Raw genomic sequence first — 25,855 nt, forward strand, 5'->3', positions numbered from 1 at the left:
CATGTTTACTATTTATAGTTTATTTCATGCATTTGGTGTACAAGGTCCTTCTTATAATTTGTTCTAAAACTTCTTTTAATACACCTATATTTGTCTCTCTCTCTCTTTTTATTTTGACAAAGGACATGTAGGTTCTGTTTAACTACGCAATGGTACATGAATTACATATCATAGACAATTTAGAAATTAAATCTTATCTTAGTAGAATTATAACATAATCAAAGCCAGATGTTGTACAAGACTGGTGATTAATTTAAATAGTATCACAGTACTTCATTATGGGTAAATGATTACCATGGTCAGTTTTATGGGTATGCTCTAAAATTAATTTAAAGCTTTTACTTTGTTCCATACATAATCAAAGGCAGGTAATCAAGTGGAACATTTTATAATGATAAGAAAGAACAGGGTGAATATATATTCAGTGTTGACTTTCAAATGAATACATGGGAACAGACATAATACTTAAGTTACTGCAGGAATTCATTCCTGCTTCAAATAAATTCATGGTACAAAAAAAATGGGAGTTGTTGTCAGATGTGTACCATTAAATATTGATGTAAAATATTGATGCAATAGTTGTTGTGGTATTTGCTGAGATAAAGTATGCCCCTAAAGTTTCTGCTAAAACAATGATAGAGATGTCCTAAATGGCTCAGGGACTGCCATTTGGTCCACCTGTGTCATTAATGCAGTTCAGTTGAAGCCTCAACAGCCAAAGCATCAATCTGGAACAAAATTTTACTTATTTTGAATACTGTTAATATTATTTCAGCACAGCACATTAACTGTACAAATATGACTTACTGGAATTGACAACATCCTACTTAAACAGTTTTTTTGCGTAGCACCACACTTTGAAAAAGTATTCATCCTTCCTGAGTAAGGAACCCTTAGCATATGTCTCAATATCAGCATCCATATTATTATCACGCATCCATGATGATGTTGTTGGTTCAGTGCTAAAACTAACTGAGGGGGTATCTTTATCAGTTGCCTCTCCTCGCTCATAATCAGCAGCATCCAATTCTGAAATATTGAGAAGATAATAGGGCATCAGAATTTAGCTGTCCAGAAAAATGGGGTGGGTGAGTTGGGAAAAGGGGGAGATGGGAGCAGACAAATTATAATCTCTTACCAGAAGGCTTTAGTACTTTGAAAGGCTCCTCGGATTCCAAAGGCTCACTAGAACCTACTTCATTTACCGCAAAAATTCGTATGAGGTACTCATGGTTTTCCTAAATAGAAGTTAAGAAATTAGGGTTTTGTAAAGAAGAAACAAATTTCAAAGTTATGTTTTTGACATACTTGGAGATCTTTGATGGTCAGTTTTTGTACATCAGCTTTCACACGTCCAACTTCCATCCACATAGTTTTCCTAGTGTCTCTAATTGCAATTGTGTAACCTGTCAAAGGTGAGCCCCCATCAGATTCTGGAGTGCCCCATTCTATAACAACTGCATATGGCCCAACAGCCAAAATTTCTAAAGGTGCAGTAGGAGGTGACGGTGGTGCTGTCCAAAAATACAGAAAAATTAATTGAGAAAACGAAGTAACACAGAAAACAAGTAATTTCAATAGAACTTAATTTTTTACTATGAAGTTTCGACAGCTTACATGCATGAGTCTTCAGACAAACTCGATCTGTTGATGCTGGTGGACTTAGACCAACAGAATTTTCAGCTAAAACTCTGAAAGAAAATTCAGATTTTTCTTTCAAATTTTCACAACAATAATGATTGCAGCTGGGGTCCAGTGTTGCTATCTTAAGCCACTTCTGGCTCTCTTGATCTTGACGTTCAACAATATATCCTGTAACAAAAGCGGTATAAGAGGAAAAGAGTTATGTGCAGTTACTTTATTAAACTTTTAAAATGGTTGAAGAAAAACTATACAAAACCTGTTAAGTCAGTGCCGCCAAGGTTTTCTGGGGGTCCCCACTGAAGGGTAACACTGCGGCTTGTCACATCAGTAACAGTCAAGTTTGTTGGGGCTGATGGGGATGCTGTGAAAAGCAAGGCAAAATTGTTAATCGTATTCTCTTTGTGGAACTTAATATATAGATAAGGTATAGGTTTTTCAAGTTTAATGGAGTAAACAGTAAGTATAAATTTGTATTTACAAAGAGTATGCAAAAGCAAAGCATGTATAAGCAGCTGTTCAGCAAATTTTACTTACCCCTTTGCTCTTTTATTAAAGCAGCTCTTACTGGTTGAATTTTAACCATGGGTCGTGGAGGGAGCTTTTCCCTTGGCTTAGCTTTAAGCATACTAAGGGTGGTCACACTATCTAATGAAGCAGTAGGAGGCACAGTTTGTTTGGTCTTAATAGGAGATTTCTCAGTGTCAGATTTATCATTCTGGGCTGAAGTTTCCTTGCTTGTGGTGGATTCAGATCCACTTACTGGGAAAAATGTGAGGATTGTTCTCAAATCCTCACCAGAAACATTTTTAAATTTTGATGCATTAATATTTTTGCCTGGCGGGGCTTTATTTCTGTTCACTTCATATTCTGAAGCAAAGGAATCCTTACGGTTTTCAATCACTAGGTATGAAGGTGATAGTTCTGATGTAACAGGAAGACTTAAAGGCATTTCCAACGAGCCCTCAGCAAATGTGATTAACGCCCCACTAGACACTTTCCGAGCAGAAAAATCTATTGAAGTAGACCTCCGTTGTGAAACATGGCTTGGCACTGTGTCTGGATCCAGAGAGTGTGGGATGGGTGATGAGGATCTCGGAGAGACAGGGGGCGATAATCCACCCTGACTAGGAGCAGGTGACAGAGGACGTGGTGGGAGTGAGCTCAATGCTGGAGACAGTAAACTAGCTGGCACCCCCCTACTAGGCCCTTCTGACACAACAAGTGAAGGGCGTGGTGCGCGGGTTGGTGGAAATGATGGTGGCTTCAAGCGTGGTTTGGGACGTGGCAAAATGATGGTTGGTATTTCTTCCTCTTCATTTTCATCTTTGATTTTTGATTTGGATTGTAGACCTGGCGAATTAGCGAATGGTAAGCAAAGCAGCAAGAGAGTAGAAAATAATGCAGAAGCACAGAATTGAGAGCTCAACAGAAGCAGTCAAGAGGAAAAAAAATAGAAACAAAATACTGATTTAGTAAGTAAAACATAAATCAAGTTACCGTGCATGCTTTCCTACACAATAATAGAACACACAGTAAACGTTAACAAGCCAATAAAAACTTACTTATCATTTTTCCAGCAGTGATAGCTTCCTCAGGAGCATATGGAGGACCATTTCCAACTATATTTGATGCAGTGACACGGAAGTTGTAAGGTGTGTTCGCTTTAAGGCCTGGAACTTCAATGAATGTAACATCTCCTGATGTTGTTCCCACCTGAAAAAGTAAGAAAAGTTATTGAAAATGTTAACATTTCAACTTAAATACTGAATCAACATACCAACTGTAATTGCAGCAATAGCTTATTTACCTTCTGCCATGCTTTTTTCCCAACTTCACGTCTCTCAAGAAGATATTCAAGTATTGGTGATCCACCATCACTTTCAGGAGGCTGCCATTTTAATGTAAATGAGGATTCTGTCATGCTTGATATTTCAAATGGTCCTCGAGGAGCAGAAGGTTTAGAGGCAATGGCAATGCGAACGAAACGGGTTGCTGGAGACGGTTCTCCTGGCCCAGCCTCATTTACAGCTATTACTCGGAATGTCAATTCGGAGTTCATGACTAAGTTAGTTACTTTATGAGTAGTCTCAATAATATGAGTATTTTTGCATGCATTTGTCCATCTGTAAGTTTCATACAATACAATAAAACAGAAGGGGTACTGTAAGAGTTCAGTCCAAAAACAAATGATATTGTGTACTTACGCAAACTCTCCACGCGCATGGTATTCAATAATATATTCTGTGATTGGTGAGTTGCCTTCAGATTCTGGTGCTTTCCAACGCAAAGTGATGCTGTCATTAGTGACTTCCAGCACTTCAGGGGTTCCAGGTGCACCAGGTGGTTCTAAAAACAGAAAAAGACAACACAAATTAAAAGAATACACGCATGAGGCAATGAGGCATTATTGCCTTTCAGATTATATTTGAAACAAGTTTAAGTTAACATATGGTAAAAAAAGTGCCAATGCAACAAAGTTTTTCTTACCTATTAATATTAATGTTAGATCAGCAGAGGCTTCTCCACTTGTATTTTTGAGCTTAATTTTGTAGCTGCCAACATCACTTTCTTCTACCTTCTTAATGGTAAGACTGGCTGAACTTTCGGTCAAGGATGGAATGGCCTGCAAATTATTTACAGAATTGGATTTAATTGGAAAATAATTGAAATTCAATATTTAGATTTAAAAAACAACCAAAAGATTAGAATACATACTTTCTTAGATTTCTTTATTACTGTCCCATTCACAGACCATTCGTCTGTTGGAGGTGGAGTAGAAATGAAATTGACTTCCATTGATACATCACTACCCTTCTTTACTTTGTACTCATTCTTAGGTACTTCAATTATTGGAATGGCTTGAGACACTAAACATAGGGGGATGATTAGACAGGAGACAAAAGTAATCCATGAGATCAGAGACCTACATAATAAAACAAGCAGCAACCCACCTTCTACTATTAGTTTTGTGGATGTCTTGGCACTTAGCATGACACAACTGTAGTCTGATTGGTCCTCAATTTTGACCTTTCTGATTACTAGTCTGCGGATAGTTCCTTCAGAAAAGAATGTAAAGCGTTCAGTTTCTTTGATTTCTTCAGATTTCCTGTAAAAATGATTTGCATGAAAATTAATTTGTTGTATTTTGCAAATGAGTCCATAACGGGGCATTAGCCCTCTGGACATACTTCTTTACCAATAAAATAAATTGAAAAGAAAAAGGTTCATTAAATTTATTTAAAACAAAATTTGAGTAGCTGTAAATACTTACTTAAACCATTTGACCTCAACATCAGGCTGGGATAATTCTACTGTTAGCGTAGCTTCAGCCTCAACTGGAACTCGAATAACTTCAGGCAACCGCATAGTAAATGTGACATTTGGCTCTGAAACAGTCATAGGTATTTATGATAAGCATGTATTTTATTGCCAATACAATTACCCACTATAAAGGTATTAGGATATCTACCTTGAACAGTAAGTCTTGCACTTGTTGTCTGGTCACCAACTTGACAGGAATACACTGCTGCGTCTGAAAGCTCTGCATTGTAAATTTTCAGCTTTTGACGTTTACCATCGATTGCCAGTTGAATGTGCTCAGAAAATTGAAGCTCCTTCCCATCTTTAAACCACCGTACAAGGGCATCTTCTTTAGTGAGTTCTATGTCTAAAGTGGCCTTGTCTCCTTTGGCAACTGTTGTATCTTTCAATTTTGTAATAATTTCAGGTGGCAACTCTGTAAGCAAAAAAAAGCAAAACAAGAAGTAATAAGTCAAAGCTTGCTCTTTCATATCTGTTTGGGACAAAGCAGTTTGGGATAGTACTTACCAATTACAGTAACCTCTGCAGAGCACTCTTGATCTCCTAGTGCACATGTGTATTCACCTTCATCATGAACTGAGGTACTACGAATAAGAAGTCTCCTAACACCTCCCTTTTTCTCAAATACAACCCGATCTCGTACTTCCTTCAACTGCTCTCCATCCTATAATTGGAACACCCAGGCATTTAGAACAACATAGTGAGGTGATTAATCGCACAAGAAAATGCATGCATGTTCATGTCTAATATGGTACCTTGTGCCAAGTAACAACAGCAGTATCAGATGAGACCTCCACCTCCAAAACAGCAATTTCTCTTTCTTTCACCTCTATATCTTCAACTTTGCGAACAAATTCTGCTTTGATTTCTGTGTAGGCAGAAACAATCCAAAAATTAGATATATACTGGTCAATTCACTGTAGTTAGATTACAAAAATTATACAATAACAATACAAACCATTAACTGATACTGTGCACTCTGTAGACTGGTCTTTAACTTTACAAGTGTATGTGCCAGCATCAGAGGGTGAGGTATGCTTTATCAGTAAGCGATGAGATTTGTTTTCTTGGACAATTTCTCTATGATCCATACCACTCAGTTCCTTTCCGTTATGATACCACTTTGTAGATACTGTGTGAGATGTTTCACATTCCAGTTTTATAGAGCTGCGCTCATCAACTACAATGGATTTTTGAAGTTTCTTTGTGAATGTTCTGTAAGGGAATAAGTTTTTAAGTATTGGAGAGAAGACAGGAAATAAATGTTTTGAACTATCTTCAGAAGTTGTAGGTGAAGTACAAAAGAGTATACTCACACTTTGTCCACATCTACTGTGACACGAGCCCCATGAGAGGCTTTACCACTGGGATTGCTGGCTAAGCACTTGTAATCACCAGCATCCAATTCAGAATCTGCTTCAGTAACTTCCAAAGTGACAGTTGAACCATCAAATGTTTCCTTGATACGCTTTGATGGAAGAAGCGGCTCATTGTTTCTGTTCACATCAATCATTTATTAGTTAACTTACTTTTTATCATTAACTATGGTTAACTTGCGACTGTAGCCAGATAAAATTGCCAACTAACCTGAACCATGTTATCTGGGGTGTTGGATTACCAGTAACTTTAGCAACTAGTTTGATGGTACTCTTCTGTTTCACTTTTTGTTCCTGGAAACGTTCAATAAAGAGTGGAGCCTCTGGGCGCGGCAATTCTGAAAATCCACAAAGTAAGACAAGTAATGAATAAGTTGATCTGCTCATGATCAATTTGTTTTATGAAGAAAGTATTTTTTTTTTTATGCAAGATATAATTTAAAAGTATATTTAAATTTAATCATGACCAAAAGCCTTTCTTACATTTTATACTGAAAAAAATTATTTTGCAGAAGAAAAAAGCAAACATTAAAATAGTCCAACAAACAAAAAAAATTAAAGGTGTAAAAGGACTTTAAACGTACCCTTTGGTGATCCTGTTAAGGACTTTTTCTTGGGCAAAGGTGGTTTTTTGTCAGTGAAAGCTGTGATTAAAAGCCAAGCAAAGCATTACATCATAATATTAGCATGAGGCACTGAAGCTAAAATACTTCTTTACCAGAACTAGTGCCCGGGTGATACACTCTAAATGGGCAGTGACAAAGTTTGTACCTAGGTTAGATGTGCCCTTGCCCTTGTGCACATCTTCGTCAGATACACATTTGTCTGTACGGACGGAGGTACAAATTGTACCTAGGCTAGGTACAAATGCTATATTTTTTATGTAACTTAGGTACAAATTTGTATCTGATTAAGATGTACACAAAGACACATGTTGCCAACGTCCCTTGCCATTGAGTGTGTATAAAGAAATCAAACTCTCACCCAAACAAGCTCAACTTAAACCGGCATTGAGCGCTGCGCGCTTGAAGCGGAGCTGGCGGAAGCTTAGCGCCTGCGAGACTCGGGGTAGGCCACCCGCAAAGCACACATGCACAACAGGCAATGCGGTGCCTACCTACCAGGCGTTGTACGACCTCAGGTATCAGCTGAAATTGGCAATTGTGCTTCATATGCACACGGCACACACGAACTTCGGGTGCTTTAATGTTTCCCCTTTAGCCCTGCCCTAGATAAGCGTGATACACTAGTATATGAGAGAGAGAGAGAGAGAGAGAGAGAGACAGAGACATACGCAGACAGAGAGCGAGCTCATACCAGAGGGTACAGAATTACCTATAGCACCATGCAGCTCTGAGTCAAAATAATTATTATTAGCAATTTGCACCAATCCAAATATTTGTTAAGAGAAAATGGCGAAGCCTTTTTGAGAAATCCTTAATTTACCTTCAACAGTCAGTGTTGCAGTGGTCTCACACTTGCCGACTTCATTAACAGCCTTCACCGTGTACTGTGCCGAATCAGTGGCTTTCGGCTGGATAAGAGTGAGAGTATAGGTGTCCCCATCCGATTTGGTTGGCAGCTTAGGTGATGCTTTGCCATCCTTGTACCATGTAACCTTAATTATTCAGACAAGAGAGATCAGTTAAATTTGTCGTTCGTACTTTATGTACCGGGTGATTCCGAGAAGACACAGGTGCGGGCGAGTTTGCCAACCCAAGGGGCTATGGCGCCTTACGGGCAGAGCGGGTAGGCAAACCCGTTCGCTCCTGCGTCTTCTCTGAATCACCCGATATATCTGCAATAATGACGAATTTAATAATTGAATTAATAATGAGATGATATAGGTCTACCTTGGGCTTCGGGTTGCCAACAATCTGAGTGCTGAGAACAGCACTGTCTCCTTCGCAAATAGTGACACTCTTCAGGGGCTCCAAAATTTGTGGGCCTTCCTTCTCGCCTGTCTGGACCTGATAACGGACAAGAGCAGAGAAATAAGCAGTCAAAAAGAATGTGCAATTCTTTGCAATTCAATTTTCCGTCTGGTTAACTATGAATCAATACTTCGATTTTAAGATAGGTATTAATGCATAAATAAAAAGAATAGTTCAGTGTTCCGGGTGTCCAGGCTAAGACGTATGGGTGGGGGAGCTGCCACTTCCCCGCCACCCGCCCCGCGCCTGCTGCCCCTGTAGACAGTGCACAGGCAACCCAACGTACTGGTATGTCTTAGCCTGGACACCCAGTACCACTAAGTACGGGCAAGTTACAACACTCTCATCCCGTTTTCTACTGACTTTTTGCCGCCCTTTGTCAGTACTCATGTTAGGTTTTTATGCAGCAGGAATACTGACTTTAGAATACTATGCGCACGCGGATTACAAAAACCGCGTGCGCATACCAAAAAGCGCTAGATTCACACGACGCGTGCGAAAAATAGCAGAATCGTTATGCGCACGCTGCACATTCATGGGCCCAGCGGGGGCAAGCACTTTATGTATGGTACAGAACGCGCTGTCTGCCAGCCGTGTTCGCTGGACGAGTGGACAAGGGCGTGCACGTCTATTTTAGAGTTCCAGGTTCAAGTCTTGATGAAGCTAGGGTAAAAATGCGTTCAAATAATTATTTTGACCTAATTCGCACGATGCGTTCGCATATAATGTTTTACGATAATCGTACACGCATCGTGCTAATACAGAAATATCTTCAAAATGCACGCTGCGTGCGCATAATTTTTTTTAGGACAGATTACACGCTGCGTGTTATCTACCCCTAAATAGCTATGCGCACGCGGAATTTTCTTTTAAGCGTGCGCATAGTGGAACGAAGAGAATAGACACGATGCGTGCGGACTACGGCACAATCGTTATGCGCACGCGGGGAAGTCAGGGGCCTACGGAGGGGGGCAGTTCATAAAGGGTACAGAACGCGCTATCTGCCAGCCGTGTTCGCTGGACGAGTGGACAAGGGCGAGCACGTCTATTTTAGAGTTCCAGGTTCAAGTCTTGATGAAACCAGGGTAAAAAATAATTATTTGAACGCAGTTTTTACCCTGGTTTCATCAAGACTTGAACCTGGAGCTCTAAAATAGACGTGCTCGCCCTTGTCCACTCGTCCAGCGAACACGGCTGGCTGATAGCGCGTTCTGTACCCTTTATGAACTGCCCCCCTCCGTAGGCCCCTGACTTCCCCGCGTGCGCATAACGATTGTGCCGTAGTCCGCACGCATCGTGTCTATTATCTTCGTTCCACTATGCGCACGCTTAAAAGAAAATTCCGCGTGCGCATAGCTATTTAGGGGTAGATAACACGCAGCGTTTAATCTGTCCTAGAAAAATTATGCGCACGCGTTTCTGTGCACAAAATTCCGCGTGCGCATAACACAAATTGTTATATGTGCACGCATTCCGCGTGCACATAAGTTTTCCTTGGCTTATGTACACGCAGCGTGTACATAATATCGGTCATTCAATTAAGCATTTTCTTGAGCCACCACGCACCCCCTAGCGTACGCTACGACTGTATCAGCTTAGCGAGTTTGGTCGCGACAGCACGACAGCACCTATTAAATCTCCTTATTTCAGCCGAAATTTTCTTCTTTCGTCAATAGATATTAAGTTCTGATGTACATAAGTAAGTTTTGATGTACAAAAAGAGAAAATTCCGGCTGAAATTAGGAGATTTAATAGGTGCTGTCGTGCTCGTGCTGTGCTGTCGTGCTGTCCTGTCGTGACCGAACCGCTTAAGCTGATACAGCATACGCATAGCGCGGCGCGGCGCGGATCGCGGGCGCGCGGAGGCGGGGAGGCGGGGAGGGGGGGGGGAGGCCCCCATCCCTTCTCACGCTTGCAGAAGCGTGCGTTGCGCTGAGCGTGGTTCTTAACTTTCTTAACTGAATATAGTTTGTTTGTGGCCACATTTTTACAGGGACGTGCAAAGTTGAGCTCCCGCACTCGGGCGCTCTGGGCGGGCCACCGTCCCCACTCAGCTGCTTGGCGGGCTGGCCTATCCAGCACTTGGCAGGCGCTATCGTTAGCGTTGCCTCGCGGGGAGGCCACCGGTTATAGGTCGGTGGAACCCCCCAGCGGGGCAAGCCCTGTCGCCCTACGGCCTACGGGGCTGTACTCCTTCCTCCCCCTCTGTCCTTGGTAAGCTAGAGGACACTAAATCAAAGTACCAACCATAACACTATCCAATCACCCCTTCATTAACGCTCCACCAGATACCCTCTCACTCGTTAATAATAATTAAATACTGTAAGGCCTACGGGCAACAGCACACCAACCCATGTAAATCCAAATGTAACAATTTGACGTCAATAAAACCATTTTAACAACTGAACTCGGGAGTACGTACATTCTGAGGACGCATTTATCAACCTTATTGATTATAAACAAAATGCGCCATGAAAACGTTTCACTGTGTGGGCTCCTTGAGTAATACTGGAACACTGAATGCCCCTCCAGGAAAATGTTTTCGTCGTGAAATCGTATTCAGTAAATACTGCATACATTGCAGCACTTTCACACTAACTGGATTTGTATCTTTTATTTGTACGAACTAAAGCAATCAAATTTTTTGCAAACATTTGTGCGTTGATTTGAACACTTTTGTGCATTCATTTGTAGGAAAATCATACACTTTGTCGTACAAATTTGTTCGAAGCGAAACGAAACGTAGGTTAACTTAGCGCAAACATTTACACGATAACATACAAATACATTTAGTGTGTTAATTCCCGTGGCACGATGACGGCACAATAACATCAACCACCAAGACGTCTCTGTTTTTGACATCGCAAGATACCGCTAAGGTGACCGAGGAAACCCATCGATTCTGGGCGCACGGAAAAAATGACTTTGTTGTGACCTAAGCTGGAGTTTGTTCTATTCCTACAAGTGTCCGGTCCGTGACAACCAACTCCTGGATGTGATTGTGGGATTCTCGAATAATTCATACTATCAAATTTAGCCTATCGAATAGAGTTGATCCCCACAGCAAAGTCTTGTTTCCCGAGCGGTTGTAAGCCCAGGACCCGGTCGTGTCGCCTCCCAGTGTGTGCTGCCACGCCCCAGTCGCCTGGATTCTACTGATTGTTGGAGAACCTCCATCCTGCATAAAGCACGAATCAATAAAGTTACTTACCTTCACAGTTATACTCATGCTCGCCTCTCCCTCTCGATTCCTTGCCACCACAGTATAACTTCCTTCTTGGCCCTGCGTTATCTTGGATATATGCACAACACTAGAGTAGGAGTGCATGTCAGAGTCCGTGCTTACGGTCACGTTCTTTTGCGTGGTAAGTTCTTTCCCATTGAAAAACCACGTGACCTCTGGCTCTGGAATCGCCACAAGTCTGCACTCAAGGTCCACGTCCTCGCCGACAGGAACACATCTTGCTTTTGGTTTTCGAGAGAACGTAGGCGGAATTCCCTCCAGAATGTCGGCAAGAGAAGATTCTCTGAAACAAATTAGATTTGATAACAATCGCACGCCCCTCGAAAGATCGAGTAGAAACTGCCCTGCTTTCCTGCTCTGCAGTACCAATAATTCGAGATTCGAATCAACAATGGTTCGTCACCGAATTCTGGATAGGTACCATATTTCAAGTGCCTGCATTTTGATTTCCCATTCAGTAAAACTGCACGCTGCCATATGCGGTGGGTGGTGGGTGGTGGTCCCTTTACTTCGAGTACACGGCCAGAATGTAATACAGAGTATTACTAGTTCGTGTTTTCAAAAGAAAAAGAAATACACCACTCGATTCGGGCTCGAATATTGTTACCAGATTCGATTCGATTATTTTTTTGCCATATTCGATTCAAACGAATGCCAGGGGACAGTTCCAATTCAGATTATACTTGACATTTCTAAAAGTGGGAGCGAATTAAAAACACAACCCTAACCCGAAATTCTACTTTTAATATCGATTATTTTCAACAATATACATTTACAAATTATACTGCGACACACGAGGACGAGGGCTGCCTAACTCCATAAAAATGTGTACACCGGATTACCAAATTGTAAAGATTACCAATGATTACCAAAGATCACCGATGTATACTAGGTATGATCCACCTGCTTTCTAAATCGAAGCGGACATTTTTTGTTCCGAGAAAGATGCATTTTTGTGCAACTCTTTAGTAGTTCTTGATTCTTTATCATGCAAGTTACAAATTTGCACTCTATGATTGGCCAAATCAAGATTTTGTTCATAGGAGGGATGCAAAGATGCCATATTAAACATGCGCGTTGGCATTCAGGCAAGATGTGCACAAAAATTCATGTCTAAATCAACAAATTTGTCCTTTTAAAGGACCCTCAGGAGTGTGAGGATTACCAGGGATTACCAGTTATTACCAAGTCTGTGTACACCTGATTACCACAGTTGGGCACGCCTCGGCGACACAACTAGGAGCGAGCTTATCTTGGTGGCTCTTTTTAACTACTACTTTCTCAGCTACCACCGTAACACATGTAGTACATGGGCCTGCTGGGTCCCGCCTGACTCTTTGCGAGGACCATCGGTAGCAGGTAGCCAAGCTATTACCGCAGTTAATCTTCTCAGTAAAGCTCGCTCCTGGTTGTGTTTTAGTATATGAAACTAAATTCGAATATGTCGTATAAGTGTACTCACCTCGACATGGATTTTCTTGATGGAGCAGTAATGTCCGAGCCGTGGTCTGACAGAGGTGCTTCGACGTAGAGCTCAGTTGTGCTTGACACAAAACCCACGCTATTCTTTGCAACACACGTGAAAAACCCAGCGTCTTCGGGAAAAACTTCACGGATAATTAGAGTGGCGACGTTGTCCTCGTCGTAAAACATCTGGAACCAAGGTCAATTTTAGTGAGGAGAAAAGACACAACATCGGCTGGGAAAGTGATGGAGAAGGGCGCGCCTGTACAATTTAAATGGCAAACGACAATGTTTCCATCGCAAGATGCTTCGGAGCGCACATCTTACATCTTGGAAGAATAAATTTTGAACCGCGAGTAGTCACAAATTTGTATCCCCGCACTGAAAAAATGTTTTGGTCCTGAGCACTAAACATTTTGTCCCAATACCGAAAGTTTTTGACGCTCTATACAGTTACCAAAGTTTTGTTGCCGAGCTTTAAAATGTTGTTGCCACGTACAGTAATTTTAGTGGCGGGAACTAATTTTTTTTGTACCGGGAACAAAGTAGAACGCACTAAACAACTGTCTAGTGCCCGGCAGGAAAAAAAAATTCTCAGTGCGGATGGGCCAATTCGAGGGTTTTTTAATTCTTACGCAGTGCCCCTTTTGTTGGTAAGTTTTTTTATCAAGCAAGGGGAAGGGGTATCGATTACACAGGCCTTGCAGGACTGCTGTCTTAAAAATACCTGGAAGTCAGGAGAGGGTTTAATTATTGCAGTTTCTCTGAACCATGTGATCTGGGGCTTCGGATTGCCTTCCACTCGGCACTCCAATTGCACAGTCGCGCCGTCAGGTACGTGCTGGGGCTGGAGTTTTACAACAAAACGTGGAGCAGAGACGGATTGACCCTGTGCTGGTTCTGTGAAAAGTTTGGTTGTCACATATTATTTTAATGTAATAACCGCAGAATATTGAAGATGAGAAGAAAATCTCCTTACTTTCAAATACTGGCAGCTTGTCAATCTTCTCATGGAGGCTGTGAGTCAAATGGTGAGTATATGAAACCTCGTCCTTTAGAAGCTTTGCAGGAACCCAACCCTTCTCTGCTGTCAGTGTTTTCCGTACGAACCACCAATCAGAATTATGACTCTCTGTAAACATAAACCCAGGTTCAAACATAGTTCATCGTTACGGAGAGATATCGCACGCATTCGCAAATGGGTAATATGATACCGTACCTAAAACGTAAACCCGTTCTCCTTCAACCAAATTCATTGCATCGTCGTTTTCGGCGACATATGAACTTATAGAATAAAGAAGGTCTCCGTCTTGAACTTCAGTAATGATGACGTCTACTTGCTCAGCTGCAAAATAAGTTAGGCGAAAAAGTTAGAAAATATGCAGTTGAAAATTACAATTGAAAAATGTAGCATATATCAACTCCGCATTGAGACAGCAACACATTGTCCACAAAAACAAGTTTCACACTTACAAGGACAAGTGGAAATCCTTTGAAACGACCCCAAACTTCCCCACCAAACTATTAAAGGTGTGAATTTTCCTTATGAAAATTCGTGAATTTTCCTTATGAAAATTCGTGAATTTTCCTTATGTAAATTCGTGAATTTTCCTTATGTAAATTTGTGAATTTTCCTTATGAAAATTTGTGAATTTTCCTTATGAAAATTCGTGAATTATCCCTTTGGAAATTCACACACTTCATGTGTACGAATTTCATGTAGAATGAAAACTCAACAGTGCGCATTGCACACTGTATATACCGCGTATGCACACGTTTGATACCGAGTGCATGGGCATGACGTTTCCACTATTTCCTATGAGACGAATAGCTTTGGAAAATGATGAAATTTTTAGTTTCCTCGTGAAAAGAGCTCTCAAACGAGCTCACACAGAGCTCACCTAGAGCTCTCAAACGAGCTCACATGTGATAGGGTTCAAATCGGCCACAACCGAAAATCTTTCGAATATTTTGGCAAATCCTATTTACTTTCAGACAAAAATTTTGTGAAGTGGGTGACATTACCAGTTTTTTATGATACTATATGTACTATATGTGTACTATATGATAGGGTACAGATTAACCTCCACCGAAATTTGAACCCATCACATGGTTGCTCGTTTGCGAGAGCTCTTTTCACGAGGAAACTGAAAATGTCACTCACTTGCCAAAGTTTTCCATCTGAAAGGAAAAAGTGGAAACGTGTGCATGCCATGCGCACTGTATATGACATTACGTGTGCATTCCATGCACACTGTATCTAACGTGGGCATACCATGCGCACTGTATATGACAAGACGTGTGCATGCCATGCACACTGTATCTAACGAGGGCATCTCATGCACACTGTTTTCAGTGTACACACTTACAAGTGTGTGGCATTCACAAATTTACAAGTGTGTGACATTGACATACTTAGAAGTGTGCGGCATTATACACTAAATTACCATGGACATTTTTGTAACCAGTTACGGACGTTTTCAAACAAAACTGATCTTATTACAAATTTTACTGTCATTTGTGGGGTGTTAGATACAATTTGTTACTGGCTAGTTCTCTGGAAACCCAAGTGTGTACTTGAATGCACAATATTCTGCATACCTATATGTATGCAGAATATTCCGTGTACTTGGTCAAGTTTGCAGAATATTTTGTGTACTTGGTCAAGTACACACTAAGTCTCCTGCATAAATGTATGGGGGTTTTAGTGTGTACTTGACCAAGTACACAGAATATTCTGCATACTTGAACAAGTACACAGAATATTCTGCATACTTGCCGAGTACACGGAATATTCTGCATACATGTAGGTATGCAGAATATTCTGCATTCAAGTACACACTTGGGTTCCCAGAGTTACAATTGGAAACTTACAACCCACAATATTGTATCTAGCTTAGTTATGATTATAGACGCCCATAGCTAGTTACAAAAAGTGGCCATGGTTATTTGGAGTGTATAATTCTGCACATTTTAAAAATAAATATATAAATATATATGACTAAAATAAATCAACTTATGCTAGTTCTCAATTTTTTGGCCTTACCTTCTTCCTTGATCACCTCGGCCTCCTTTGTTATGCTAAGAGACACATCCTCTGCGAAAACAAAATTATTGGTCAATTAGGAAAACATTAATAAATTAAAGTAATAAAAACTGTCGTAGCGAAACAAAGCGTGAAAGCATTGGGCCAAAGTAACACCTTACAGAGAAAGCATTGTTGTTCTCGTGATTTAGGAGGGGAGAGTGTGAAAATGACCCGCAATATTGGCTTTACAAAATCAGAGAGCAGACTACAAGCTGTGCCGACTGGTTATCCTCGTATACTGAATTTGGTTGACTTTTTTCCTTCTTGTTCGCCATTATCATGCGAGTACACTTGCGAATGATCTTGGCAATAGGTAGGAATGCTAGAGCTGTATAAATGTCGCAGTTTGCCACCTTAACCAACTAGAGCCGTTAATATTGTAGTAATTTTCCAAAATTACACATTTTCAGCAAATTTTCTTACTTTTCATCCGATTTGGCTTTAAATTTTATCACGCGTTCTAAGTTTCAAAATTTAGGAATTAAACTGAAACGGTGTCATTTGAAAAGACAAGTTTTATACTTGCTACTGTAATAGGTCAAACTTTTTATGTAATAGTAAAAGGGTTAACCCTTTCGGGAACAATTCTGTAAATATCCGACCAAATGGATTATGGTGGCAAAATCTATAAGTTCTGCTGCTCTAGTATTCAAAATAATGGCCAGATAGAAAAAACCCTTTTGCACATGGAACCTACTTACAATATTGTAGTTGCCTATGCGCTAGCCGAAGAAGCTGTTGCTGTAGAGAGAAGAGTAGGTAACGGATGGGAAAATATTTGTACCCAAGGTAAATGCGTGTTTGCGCTTATCTTCAGCAGATACAAATGTTTATATTCTTGGAAGCTCAACTGCAGTTGTCGCATATCTGCTTGTAGTCTCTCTAGGTTATAGGGTTACTGTGTTTGCCTTGTTTGAACTGTCCGGTTACAGTAGTTGGTCTAATGCTGCGCAAATGCTCACCCATAAAAGTCAATACCTGCTAGACGAAAAATAGATATCTGAGTTTTGATTGGTTCAGTCGTAATTAGTTTAAAATAGGACTTCTAAAACAGGTTTCAGGAACTAAATTTCGTTTCCTTCGATCCGGTGGCCTCTGACCCGTTGTCCCGGATCGGGGAGACTAGGGTCAAGGTCATGTAACACAGGTCTCAAATGACCGAATTGGTGGTGGTAAGGGGGGGGGGGGAGCTTAACCACCGGATGTCAAATGCCTAGCTGATCGACGAAGTGCAAATTTGATTGTGATTGACGTTAATCGGTTAGTTTTAAAAAATGTATCTATATGGGACATAAGACTTAATAAAAACAAAGTTAAATCTTGTGACCGGTTGTGCTGTACGCCAGTAGATTAGCGCAAGGTTTATCGCGTTTCTCTAGCAAATGGACAACTACTTTTAGATACAGCAACATCATTTCTTAGCCCAATGTTAGCAAATGAAGCCTCTTTCATCACATTGAATACGGTGCTTCGGATTTTTGTTTTTGTCACTTAATCCCGCGGACTATTTGCAAATGTTCAGCAATGCTTTTTGAGCACTCTGGGTCACACCTAGTTGCCAAAAAAGAGTAACCAAACCGGCAAACTAACGGGCTCGACGCGGGGCATACGCTTTAGACCATCCTGCTTAAATCGTTAATCTTAAAGAAATGTGTATGTCGTAAGCAGCGGCTCTTTATAGCTCATAAGAAAGCAAGCTTCCTAGCCTTACAAACAATCGCTTTGCAATACAAAGAACGAAAATTGTTCGTAACGTTGCATAGCATTTAGTTCGTAGGCATTTTGAAGTGGATACGGCTCTTTTAAGAGCGCATTTTTATGCACGTCAAATGCGCATTTTATAAAGTGCACTGGATTTACTTAAGACGCACAAGAAGCTACGAACAACGCATTAAGAACAATAAAGCAGGCAAGCAGCATGTTTAATTATTAGGAAGCGGAGAAGCAGACAGGTACAATATTTTCAACTCTTGCAAGTTGAAAGCAGAAACGCCGTAGCAAATTTGCCAAGAAGCCATTGAACAATAAAGTAACAATTCTGACCTGTTTGTGCACTCGGCTCTGACGGTCTCCTTTTCGGTTTTGGCTTAAAGGCTAGTGACTCCTCCTCATAAACAACGGACTCTCTCTTTTCTTGGCGGAAACCAACCTGAATCTCTTCTTCGATGTCCTGAATACTGTATCGCTTTTCAGACGGTTTACGCTTCAATTTTATTTCAAAATCCTCCCGTATTTTTTCAGGTTGCAGCCCTTCGTCATCACTGATTTCTTCTATGACAGGACCACTCTCATCGTCTACTTCTTGAGTTATCTGGATAGTGCTTACACCTGCCTCTTCTCCAAAAGTCATGGCCTTTGGTTTCTTCAAACGAACTTTACCGGACATAGATATCTCCTCCTCCTCGTACTGCTGGAGTTGAATTTTAAACTCCTGTTCGACGTCTTCTTTCTTCTTTGTTGTCTTGGGTTTAAATATGACAGTCTCGATTTCTTCAGGTTGCTCTGGTACCGGCTTTTTAATTGTTATTGCTTCCGCTTCCTCTTCAATGGTAGGTGCTTTCGGTGTCTTTTTCTTTAAAGTAATAGACTCTTCAGTTTGGTCATCTTCCGTAGTCCGTTTAGGAATAGTCTTTTGTATTGTCACCTCCTCCGAAACCTCCTCTTTGGGGGGGCTCTTTGGTTTTTTCTTGATTAGTACAGCTTCTGACGGCTCATCTTTTACTTCCTCGGGTGCAGGCACAACCCGCTTTATTGTAACGGCATCAACCTCTTCATCCAGGGCAGGTTTGGACGGCTTCTTTATTGAAATAGCCACCTCTGGTTCGTCGATGCCTTCTCCCCCCGTTTCTGGGACCTCTTTCCTGATAGTAACTTCCTCGACTAATTCGGAAGCAGGCTTAGATTTCTTCCGCTTAATAGTGAGTGAGGCTGGACTTTCGACGACATCAGTAGGTTTCTCCACATCCTTTTTAATTGTCAATGTTTCAACGGTCTCCTCCATTTCAGGTAGAGACTTCCGAGTGAGTGAGAAAGATTCTACCGGAGTTTCCTCGGCCAGATCATCCTTAGGTTTTGTCGGCACTATTTTAGTAACTGTAATTTCTTCAGATGTATCTTCAGCAATAGGCAATTTCTTTTTCTTTTTCAATGTTACCTGAGCTGCCACTTCGTCTGCAGGTTTACTTGGTCGAACAGAAAAGCCAACATCAAGTTCTTCCGTTTCTTTAAAGGCTGGTTTAAGAGTAATATTCTCCACTGGACTTTCTTTCTCTTCATCCGGACTCTCCTCAGGTTTCTTCTCAAGAATAACTCGTTTCAGTGTAATATCGGTGGGAGCGTCTTCTGGTGCAGGGCCCTGTTTCTTCTTAAGGTGGATGCCGGGTATATCATCTTCAGGCTGTGGTTTGGGTACACCAGGAACAATAGGCGTCTCGATAGATTCAGGCTGAGGTTTCTCTTTCTTCGGTTTCTTGATGGTTGGCTTCTCTTCAGGCACCTTTTCTTTTTCTGGTTTTTCGTATGGCATCTTCTCGGGCCTCTCTAGATCCACGTCATCGTGAGGTATATCATACGGTTCAAATGGTTTCAGTTCAACTACAGTCTCTTCTTTGGGTTCCTTGGGAACTTCTTTAGTGGTATCTTTTTTCTTTGGTACCTTAACCTCAGCAGCTTCGACGTCGTCTTGTTTCACGGGCACTTTACGAAGTTTCACCTCTTCGGGTTTATCTTCCTCCTCTGGTACTGTTCCCTTTTTCAATTTCAGCTTGAGCTCAACGGGTTTGTCCTCCTCTGGTTTATCCGGTTTGGGAAGTACTTGTTTCGCAGCCTCAACTGGCACTGGTTCCTCAGGTTTTCTTTCGTCTTCGAACGGAACATATTCTTCAAGTTCTGGTCGCTCATCGTCCTCTGGTAACTTGACCTTCTTGCGTTTCTTTTTCAGAACCTTCAATGCTTCTTCAGCGTTTCGTGATAGCTCGCCAGCGTCACGTTTTGCCCCAACTTCAGTTATAACTGGTATTTGAATTTCTGGGGGATACGACACTTTGGTTATTCGGCTCTTCAACAAAAATTTAGGCAGTGAAACGGATTTTCGGTCCTCCCGTTTTACAAGTGGTGCTTTCTTTAATTTGATTGTGGCAAATTGTGGTAGCTCCTCTATAGGTATAATTTGAACTTTTTTGGGAGCCACATCGGTCCGCACAATAGATTGCTTTTCCAATCCCTTCAGCTTTTCTTTCTTCACTTCCTCTGCCTGTTTTTTCTTTGGAATAAATGGTGTTGGCTCGTACTTTTCAAGGACCGGTCTTTCAATTTCTTCATCTAAGTCAACGTCTAGCACAATGTCGGCTTCAGGCTTCGGGGTTTTCTTCTTCTTTTTGGGCACTTTCTTCTTGACCTCAGTATCTTTCTTGTCCGATTCTGGGAGTGGAGTTTCTGAGATTTGATCTTCAACGACTGGCTGTTCTTCTAGACGCCCAGAAGTCTGCGGAAGATCAGCAACTTCGGGTTTCTTTGGTTTCTTTGGAACCTTTACTTTTGGAGGTATTGGTTCAACTATGTCTTCCTTTTCTTCGGGCACCTCTGGCTTTACTAGATTAATGTCCTCCGGTAGTAATATAGCAGCAGCATTCTCCTCCGGGACTATGGCGGCAAAATCACCTGAAAATAGCAAGTTTTAATTAAGTACATTCAAACGGTGTTTTTCATACCCTACCTATTTTACTGTCGGCAGTTGATTGCTGCGCATTCCTCGAATACAATACCATTGCAACCTCAGCTCTTTTCTTTTTAGTGTTGTAAAAACACTTCGTTGCAAACGAATGTAATTTATTTTTGAATTTCGTGTTACTGTTAGTCTGTCTCAATTTTAAAGTGTACTCGAGAAAAGGTCTTCCAAAATGCATCCAAATTAGTGAAGTGGAATGTGTTTGAAACTAAACTCATGTCATACATACAACTTGCCGTAGTGGAACGACAAGAACGACAAGCCTCTTAATAGTTTACTCATATCATACACTAGGCGGAAGTTTAAAAGCAATACCGATCAATATCTGAAATGCTCCAATTGGAAATGAATTGAACTAGAGATTTTGGGACATGCGAAAGATGTGTTGCCCTTTGGAAACCTGGTCTTCTTTGCCCCTGACAAGCCACTTCTTTCTGACGTGTGCTCAATTCCAACCACATTTTTTTAAACTAGCGACTTGTCCTTTGGACTGAGGCTTTATCAGCTTAAGGATCTTAACATCTTAACATCTTAACATCTTAACATATTAACAGATGCATTTTCATTGTATTTAGCACTATGGCCATGATTTTTAGTTATGAATGTGTTTAAATTTGTAAAAAAAAGCCGACCGGAACGTTTAGAAAGATTTGCGATCGCTTCAGTTCGATGGAAAGCAGAGATCCGTGGTTTCGCCGGATCTTAACACAACTTTCAAGGAAACTATGAACCATGATTCTGTCGATCGTTGTAGCGATCCCGGATGTTTTGGTTGTCATTTTAGCGAATATAAAGACATTCAAATGTAAAACCATAGTCATACTATCAAATATGATGCAAAATGCATGTGTTAATATGTTAACATGTTAAGATGTTAAGATCCTTAAGCTGATAAAGCCCAAATATAGCCTAGACATGTGCCTGTCGAGGGACGAGGGCGAGTTTTGATATGTTTCAGTTTCATCTATAATAGACCATTCCACCGCATGGGGAAGAAAGAAAAGAATCAAAAAGTACCGGAAACAGTACCGAAAACCAGCATGTAGATCATTTGTGTACACCTCTATGGCACACCAACAAGTCCAGAATAATTATCTTGGCCAAGAAAACTAGAAAAAGTGAACGATTTGATCTGTTTATCAATACTGTTTCCGGTGGTTTTTGATTCTTTTCTTTCTTCTTCCACAGTCGGTGGAATGGTCTATAGAGAAACTCGGGAAATTGCTGTCAATTTTCAACCTATTTTTCACTGTGGTTAAAGCCGACCCAACAAAATCGTCCCGCCTGGAGCTCACACGCTAGTACTAGCAAATGTCGAAATGAAACAATGTGTTCGTTGACACGCATAAGGAACGTATACCGCTTTTAACACTTAAATGTCAAAATTATGGGTTTTGTAAAAAAAGGAACTGCACTTGGATACATGGTCTCTTTCCAATCGATAAATGTACCTGGGTAATAGTTCTGTGGTATTCAATTACCCCTCCCCAGTGAGAAATAAATATTTCTTCACCGTCGATTCGACGTCGAAATAGTCGAATTAACGTTATTCTATACCCCAAATCCACATCTTTTCGATAATTCAACGTCAATTCAACGTTGAATTTACGTTTTTATTTCTCACTGGGCTCGAAACATGAATGATTTTAAGCTCACCTGTTGGCTGAATGTGCTGTCTAGTGATGTCAATTGGAGCGATCGCCTCTGTTTCCTCGGATATCATGTCAGGAATAGAAACAGCAGCGATCATTTCACACATGCTTTGAATGTTTTCCGTTGCTTGAGCCCAAAGATGTTGCTGCGTGTCAAGAGACGTAGTGATGTCGTATTGAACGGTATCCACGTACTCCCTCCCCTCCCCTTCCCTCACTGTTAATGTTTTCACGACTCTTTCTTTGCCATCTTTCATTGAAGTTTTTTGATGTTTAATTATTTTTTGCTTTCTTCCTGGCTGTGAAATTGTAATGACTTCTTCTCTTACAACATTCTTCTCTGTGTTAATTATGTTTGGTGTTAACGATTTAGCAAGATTTAATCCTAATGGGAATGATTCCTCATCATTAAGGTACTCTTCGACAGCTTCCTTGACTGGAAGGCCTACAGAATAATGAACTATGTCTTCTGCGGTGGGTTTCCCGTTTTCTTCTACCTGTGTAGTTTCTTGGACGTCCTTGCTATTCTTACCAAACTTTACAACTCTTCGTTTGGTCACCGTTTTCGTATCTTGCATAAATCCGGCAGGTGTAGTTGTCATTTCAGAAATGACCTCAATTGGCGAAAGAGAAACGAACTCTGCTTCAACAGGTACAAACAAAGACGCGCCTTCGAGGTTCCAAAACTCTTCTGAAGGCTGCCTTGGAGCAATTGTTTTAACATATGCTGTCGTAGTCTTTAATTCCACCGTACCATCATTAGGTGTAACTGTGACAGTGCTGTGCACTTTCTCCTGATCCCCCTTTCTGGTCTTTCGAACACGTTTCTTGATCAAATTTACTTTGTCGCCATCGAATACCGTGATCGCAACTTCCGTAACATTTACAATTTCTCTCTCCTCAACTGTGTACTCAGGGAAACATTTTGGAGGAGATGACTCGGAAATCGGTTCAGCTTCAAGTAAATCATATTCAACAACAGTCTGTTTTGGAAGGCCATCTTTTTCTTCAATTGCAGTTGTATCAATGACATTTACAGATCCTGATCGGGTAGTTCTCACAACCTTTCTTCTACATGTCTTCTTAGGTTGGCCATCCTTAATCTCTTCTGTAATTTCCTCAATTATCCGCACAGCATTTTCGGTTCGTGGGATGTCATCTAAAAATTCGGGAGGAATGTCGGGCACAGGGAGAGGGACTACAGGTTCACTGACTTGTAGTTGAGGGGTATCATCTGATTTCAGTTGCCCTTTCTTTCTCAAAGTCCGTTTCTTTGGAACTCCCTCTGTTACTTGAGGGCTTTCCTCTGTAGGCGCAACTAAATTCTCTGAGGGAAAGTCAATTGAATGCAGTTCTTGCGGCTGTTCATCAGCTGGATTGGATGGTGTGGAATCATCTACCTTCCTACGCCTTCTCTTGACGTCATTGTCTTTAACGGGTTTTATAGACAAATCTTCTTCGGCTTCAGGGCGCTCCTCGGGTTTAAACTCCAGCCCCGTCTCTGGGGCAGCAGGAGCGGGCTGGTCGACATCCTTCTTGAATGGCTTCAACTTTATTTCCTCGGTTGGAACTACGGGTGGGACACCTTGCTTTTTCCTGAGTGTGATTTCAGGCGTATCATCCTCAGGCTGTGGTTTGGGTACACCGGGAACAATAGGCGTCTCGATAGATTCAGGCTGAGGTTTCTCTTTCTTCGGTTTCTTGATGGTTGGCTTCTCTTCAGGCACCTTTTCTTTTTCTGGTTTTTCGTATGGCATCTTCTCAGGCCTCTCTAGATCCACGTCATCGTGAGGTATATCATACGGTTCAAATGGCTTCAAGTCAACCGATCCCACTTCTAAGGGTTTCTTTGGAACTTTTTCTTCAGCTTTCTTCTTTATGGGCTGATCTTCCTCCATTGTCCCTTCAACTACTTGTTTTCTAGGTATCTGTTTGAGTTTAACTTCCTCAGGCAACTTATCCTGACCAGGTAGTCGGCCTTTTCCCAATTTTATCCTACTGGCATCGGGCTGGTCCTCTAGTACCTTCTCTGTATTTGTAGGCGCTCCCTTGATCAAGTCTTCTGATGTCACAGCTTCAGGATTCTTTTCGTCATCGTACGGAACGTATTCCTCCAGGTCTGGTCGCTCTTCGTCTTTTGGAAAAACAGTTCTCTTTCGTTTCTTTTTGAGGATCTTAAAAGCTTCTTCCGCGTTACGGGATAACTCACCTGCATCACGTTTAGCACTTATTACAGCAATGACTGGTATGTGCACTTCTGGCGGGAAGGATACATAGTTGATTCGACTTTTCAAGAGAAATTTGGGCAGCGAAATGGAACGTCTTTCATCTCTCTTCACTGGCGTCACCTTTTTCAACTTGATCGTCGCAAGCTGAGGAACATCTTCTACACGAACAACGTGGACTTTTTTTGGGCTTCCTTCACTTCGCACAATCGGCTGCTTCAGAGCACCTTGAAGCAAAATTTTGCGATCCTTCTCAGCCTGTTTCTTCTTAGAGATGAATGGTGTAGGTTCATACTTCTCAAGGACAGGCCTGTCGATTTCTTCATCTAAATCAACATCAAGTACAATGTCTGGTTTCTCGTCAACTTTCACAATTTTCTTTTTTTTCTTAGGTGCTTTTTTCTTTGGCTTTTCGTCGGCCGTCTCTAATGCATGATCGTCAAGTGCTTCGGAAACTTGAGGTTCAACTTCATCAGAAGGAACGTTGGGCACAGTTTCTTCACTGACAATAGTCAATGGTTTAGAAGGCAATTTCTTAAATCTCTGAATGACCTCCACTTTAGGTTGAGCCCCATCTTCACATGTTGTCACGGTCTCCGTGACAACAACATTGTCACCGGCGACTTTAGAAACAGTGCGCTTTTTAATTGATTTCTTCTTTCCGCCTTCAAGAACTTCACTTATTTGTTCAGAAACTTTTGCTTTGGGCTCAATTCCGTTAGCTTCAGGCACATACTCAGGGATCACGTTTGAAAATTCTGTCACCTCAACTTGAGGTAAACCGCCATCTTCGCAAACCGAAACTGTCTCGGTTACATGCTCCAAACCACCCCTTACCTTTCGCACGGTGCGTTTCTTCACGCTTTTTTTCTTACCGTCCTCAAAAATGTCACTTATTAATTCAGACTCCTGTACAAGGTCTGGTAAACTTTCAAAATCAGAAACGTCCTCTTCAGGAAATTCCACAACAGATGGACCAACGCAAACCTTATCAGAATCATCAGAACGCTGCAGAATATCTTCATCAATAATTTCTTGAATATCGGGTTTAAGGATTTCCTCTGGCAAGATTTTTTGATCACTATTCTTCCTGACGGTTTTCTTAATGGGACGCTTTGTCTTCCTATCTTCAAGAACCTTCGGCACATCTTGCAAGACTGCCGTCTCATCAGGCACATCAA

The 25,855-nt window shown here is 41.2% G+C and overlaps 1 protein-coding gene across 9 annotated transcripts in view; it reads right to left on the reverse strand.

Moving 5' to 3' along the window:
- LOC113211101 (titin) overlaps positions 1–25,855 on the reverse strand; it is a 113,539-nt gene continuing 87,684 nt past the window's right edge. For 6 of the 9 annotated variants that reach the window (XM_052268285.1, XM_052268283.1, XM_052268286.1 and 3 more), the window contains 30 exons: positions 18,115–20,730; positions 16,030–16,080; positions 14,203–14,328; positions 13,963–14,115; positions 13,711–13,883; positions 12,982–13,172; positions 11,487–11,802; positions 8,195–8,311; positions 7,788–7,959; positions 6,926–6,985; positions 6,553–6,679; positions 6,282–6,461; positions 5,924–6,180; positions 5,721–5,833; positions 5,473–5,629; positions 5,114–5,380; positions 4,916–5,030; positions 4,596–4,750; positions 4,360–4,511; positions 4,132–4,267; positions 3,849–3,990; positions 3,452–3,767; positions 3,207–3,357; positions 2,179–2,994; positions 1,901–2,005; positions 1,618–1,812; positions 1,309–1,514; positions 1,139–1,238; positions 808–1,029; positions 1–728 (listed from right to left, as the gene is read on the reverse strand). In XM_052268285.1, the coding sequence (XP_052124245.1) occupies positions 824–1,029; positions 1,139–1,238; positions 1,309–1,514; positions 1,618–1,812; positions 1,901–2,005; positions 2,179–2,994; positions 3,207–3,357; positions 3,452–3,767; positions 3,849–3,990; positions 4,132–4,267; positions 4,360–4,511; positions 4,596–4,750; positions 4,916–5,030; positions 5,114–5,380; positions 5,473–5,629; positions 5,721–5,833; positions 5,924–6,180; positions 6,282–6,461; positions 6,553–6,679; positions 6,926–6,985; positions 7,788–7,959; positions 8,195–8,311; positions 11,487–11,802; positions 12,982–13,172; positions 13,711–13,883; positions 13,963–14,115; positions 14,203–14,328; positions 16,030–16,080; positions 18,115–20,730 (7,871 nt within the window). In that variant the 3' untranslated portion in view covers positions 1–728; positions 808–823. The remainder of the gene's footprint in view (positions 729–807; positions 1,030–1,138; positions 1,239–1,308; positions 1,515–1,617; positions 1,813–1,900; positions 2,006–2,178; positions 2,995–3,206; positions 3,358–3,451; positions 3,768–3,848; positions 3,991–4,131; positions 4,268–4,359; positions 4,512–4,595; positions 4,751–4,915; positions 5,031–5,113; positions 5,381–5,472; positions 5,630–5,720; positions 5,834–5,923; positions 6,181–6,281; positions 6,462–6,552; positions 6,680–6,925; positions 6,986–7,787; positions 7,960–8,194; positions 8,312–11,486; positions 11,803–12,981; positions 13,173–13,710; positions 13,884–13,962; positions 14,116–14,202; positions 14,329–16,029; positions 16,081–18,114; positions 20,731–25,855) is intronic. The other 3 variants (XM_052268284.1, XM_052268287.1, XM_052268289.1) reach the window with 3 other exon arrangements.

Source organism: Frankliniella occidentalis, unplaced genomic scaffold, assembly GCF_000697945.3.
Source record: "Frankliniella occidentalis isolate FOCC.00 unplaced genomic scaffold, Focc_3.1 Scaffold66, whole genome shotgun sequence".
NCBI lineage: Eukaryota > Metazoa > Arthropoda > Insecta > Thysanoptera > Thripidae > Frankliniella > Frankliniella occidentalis.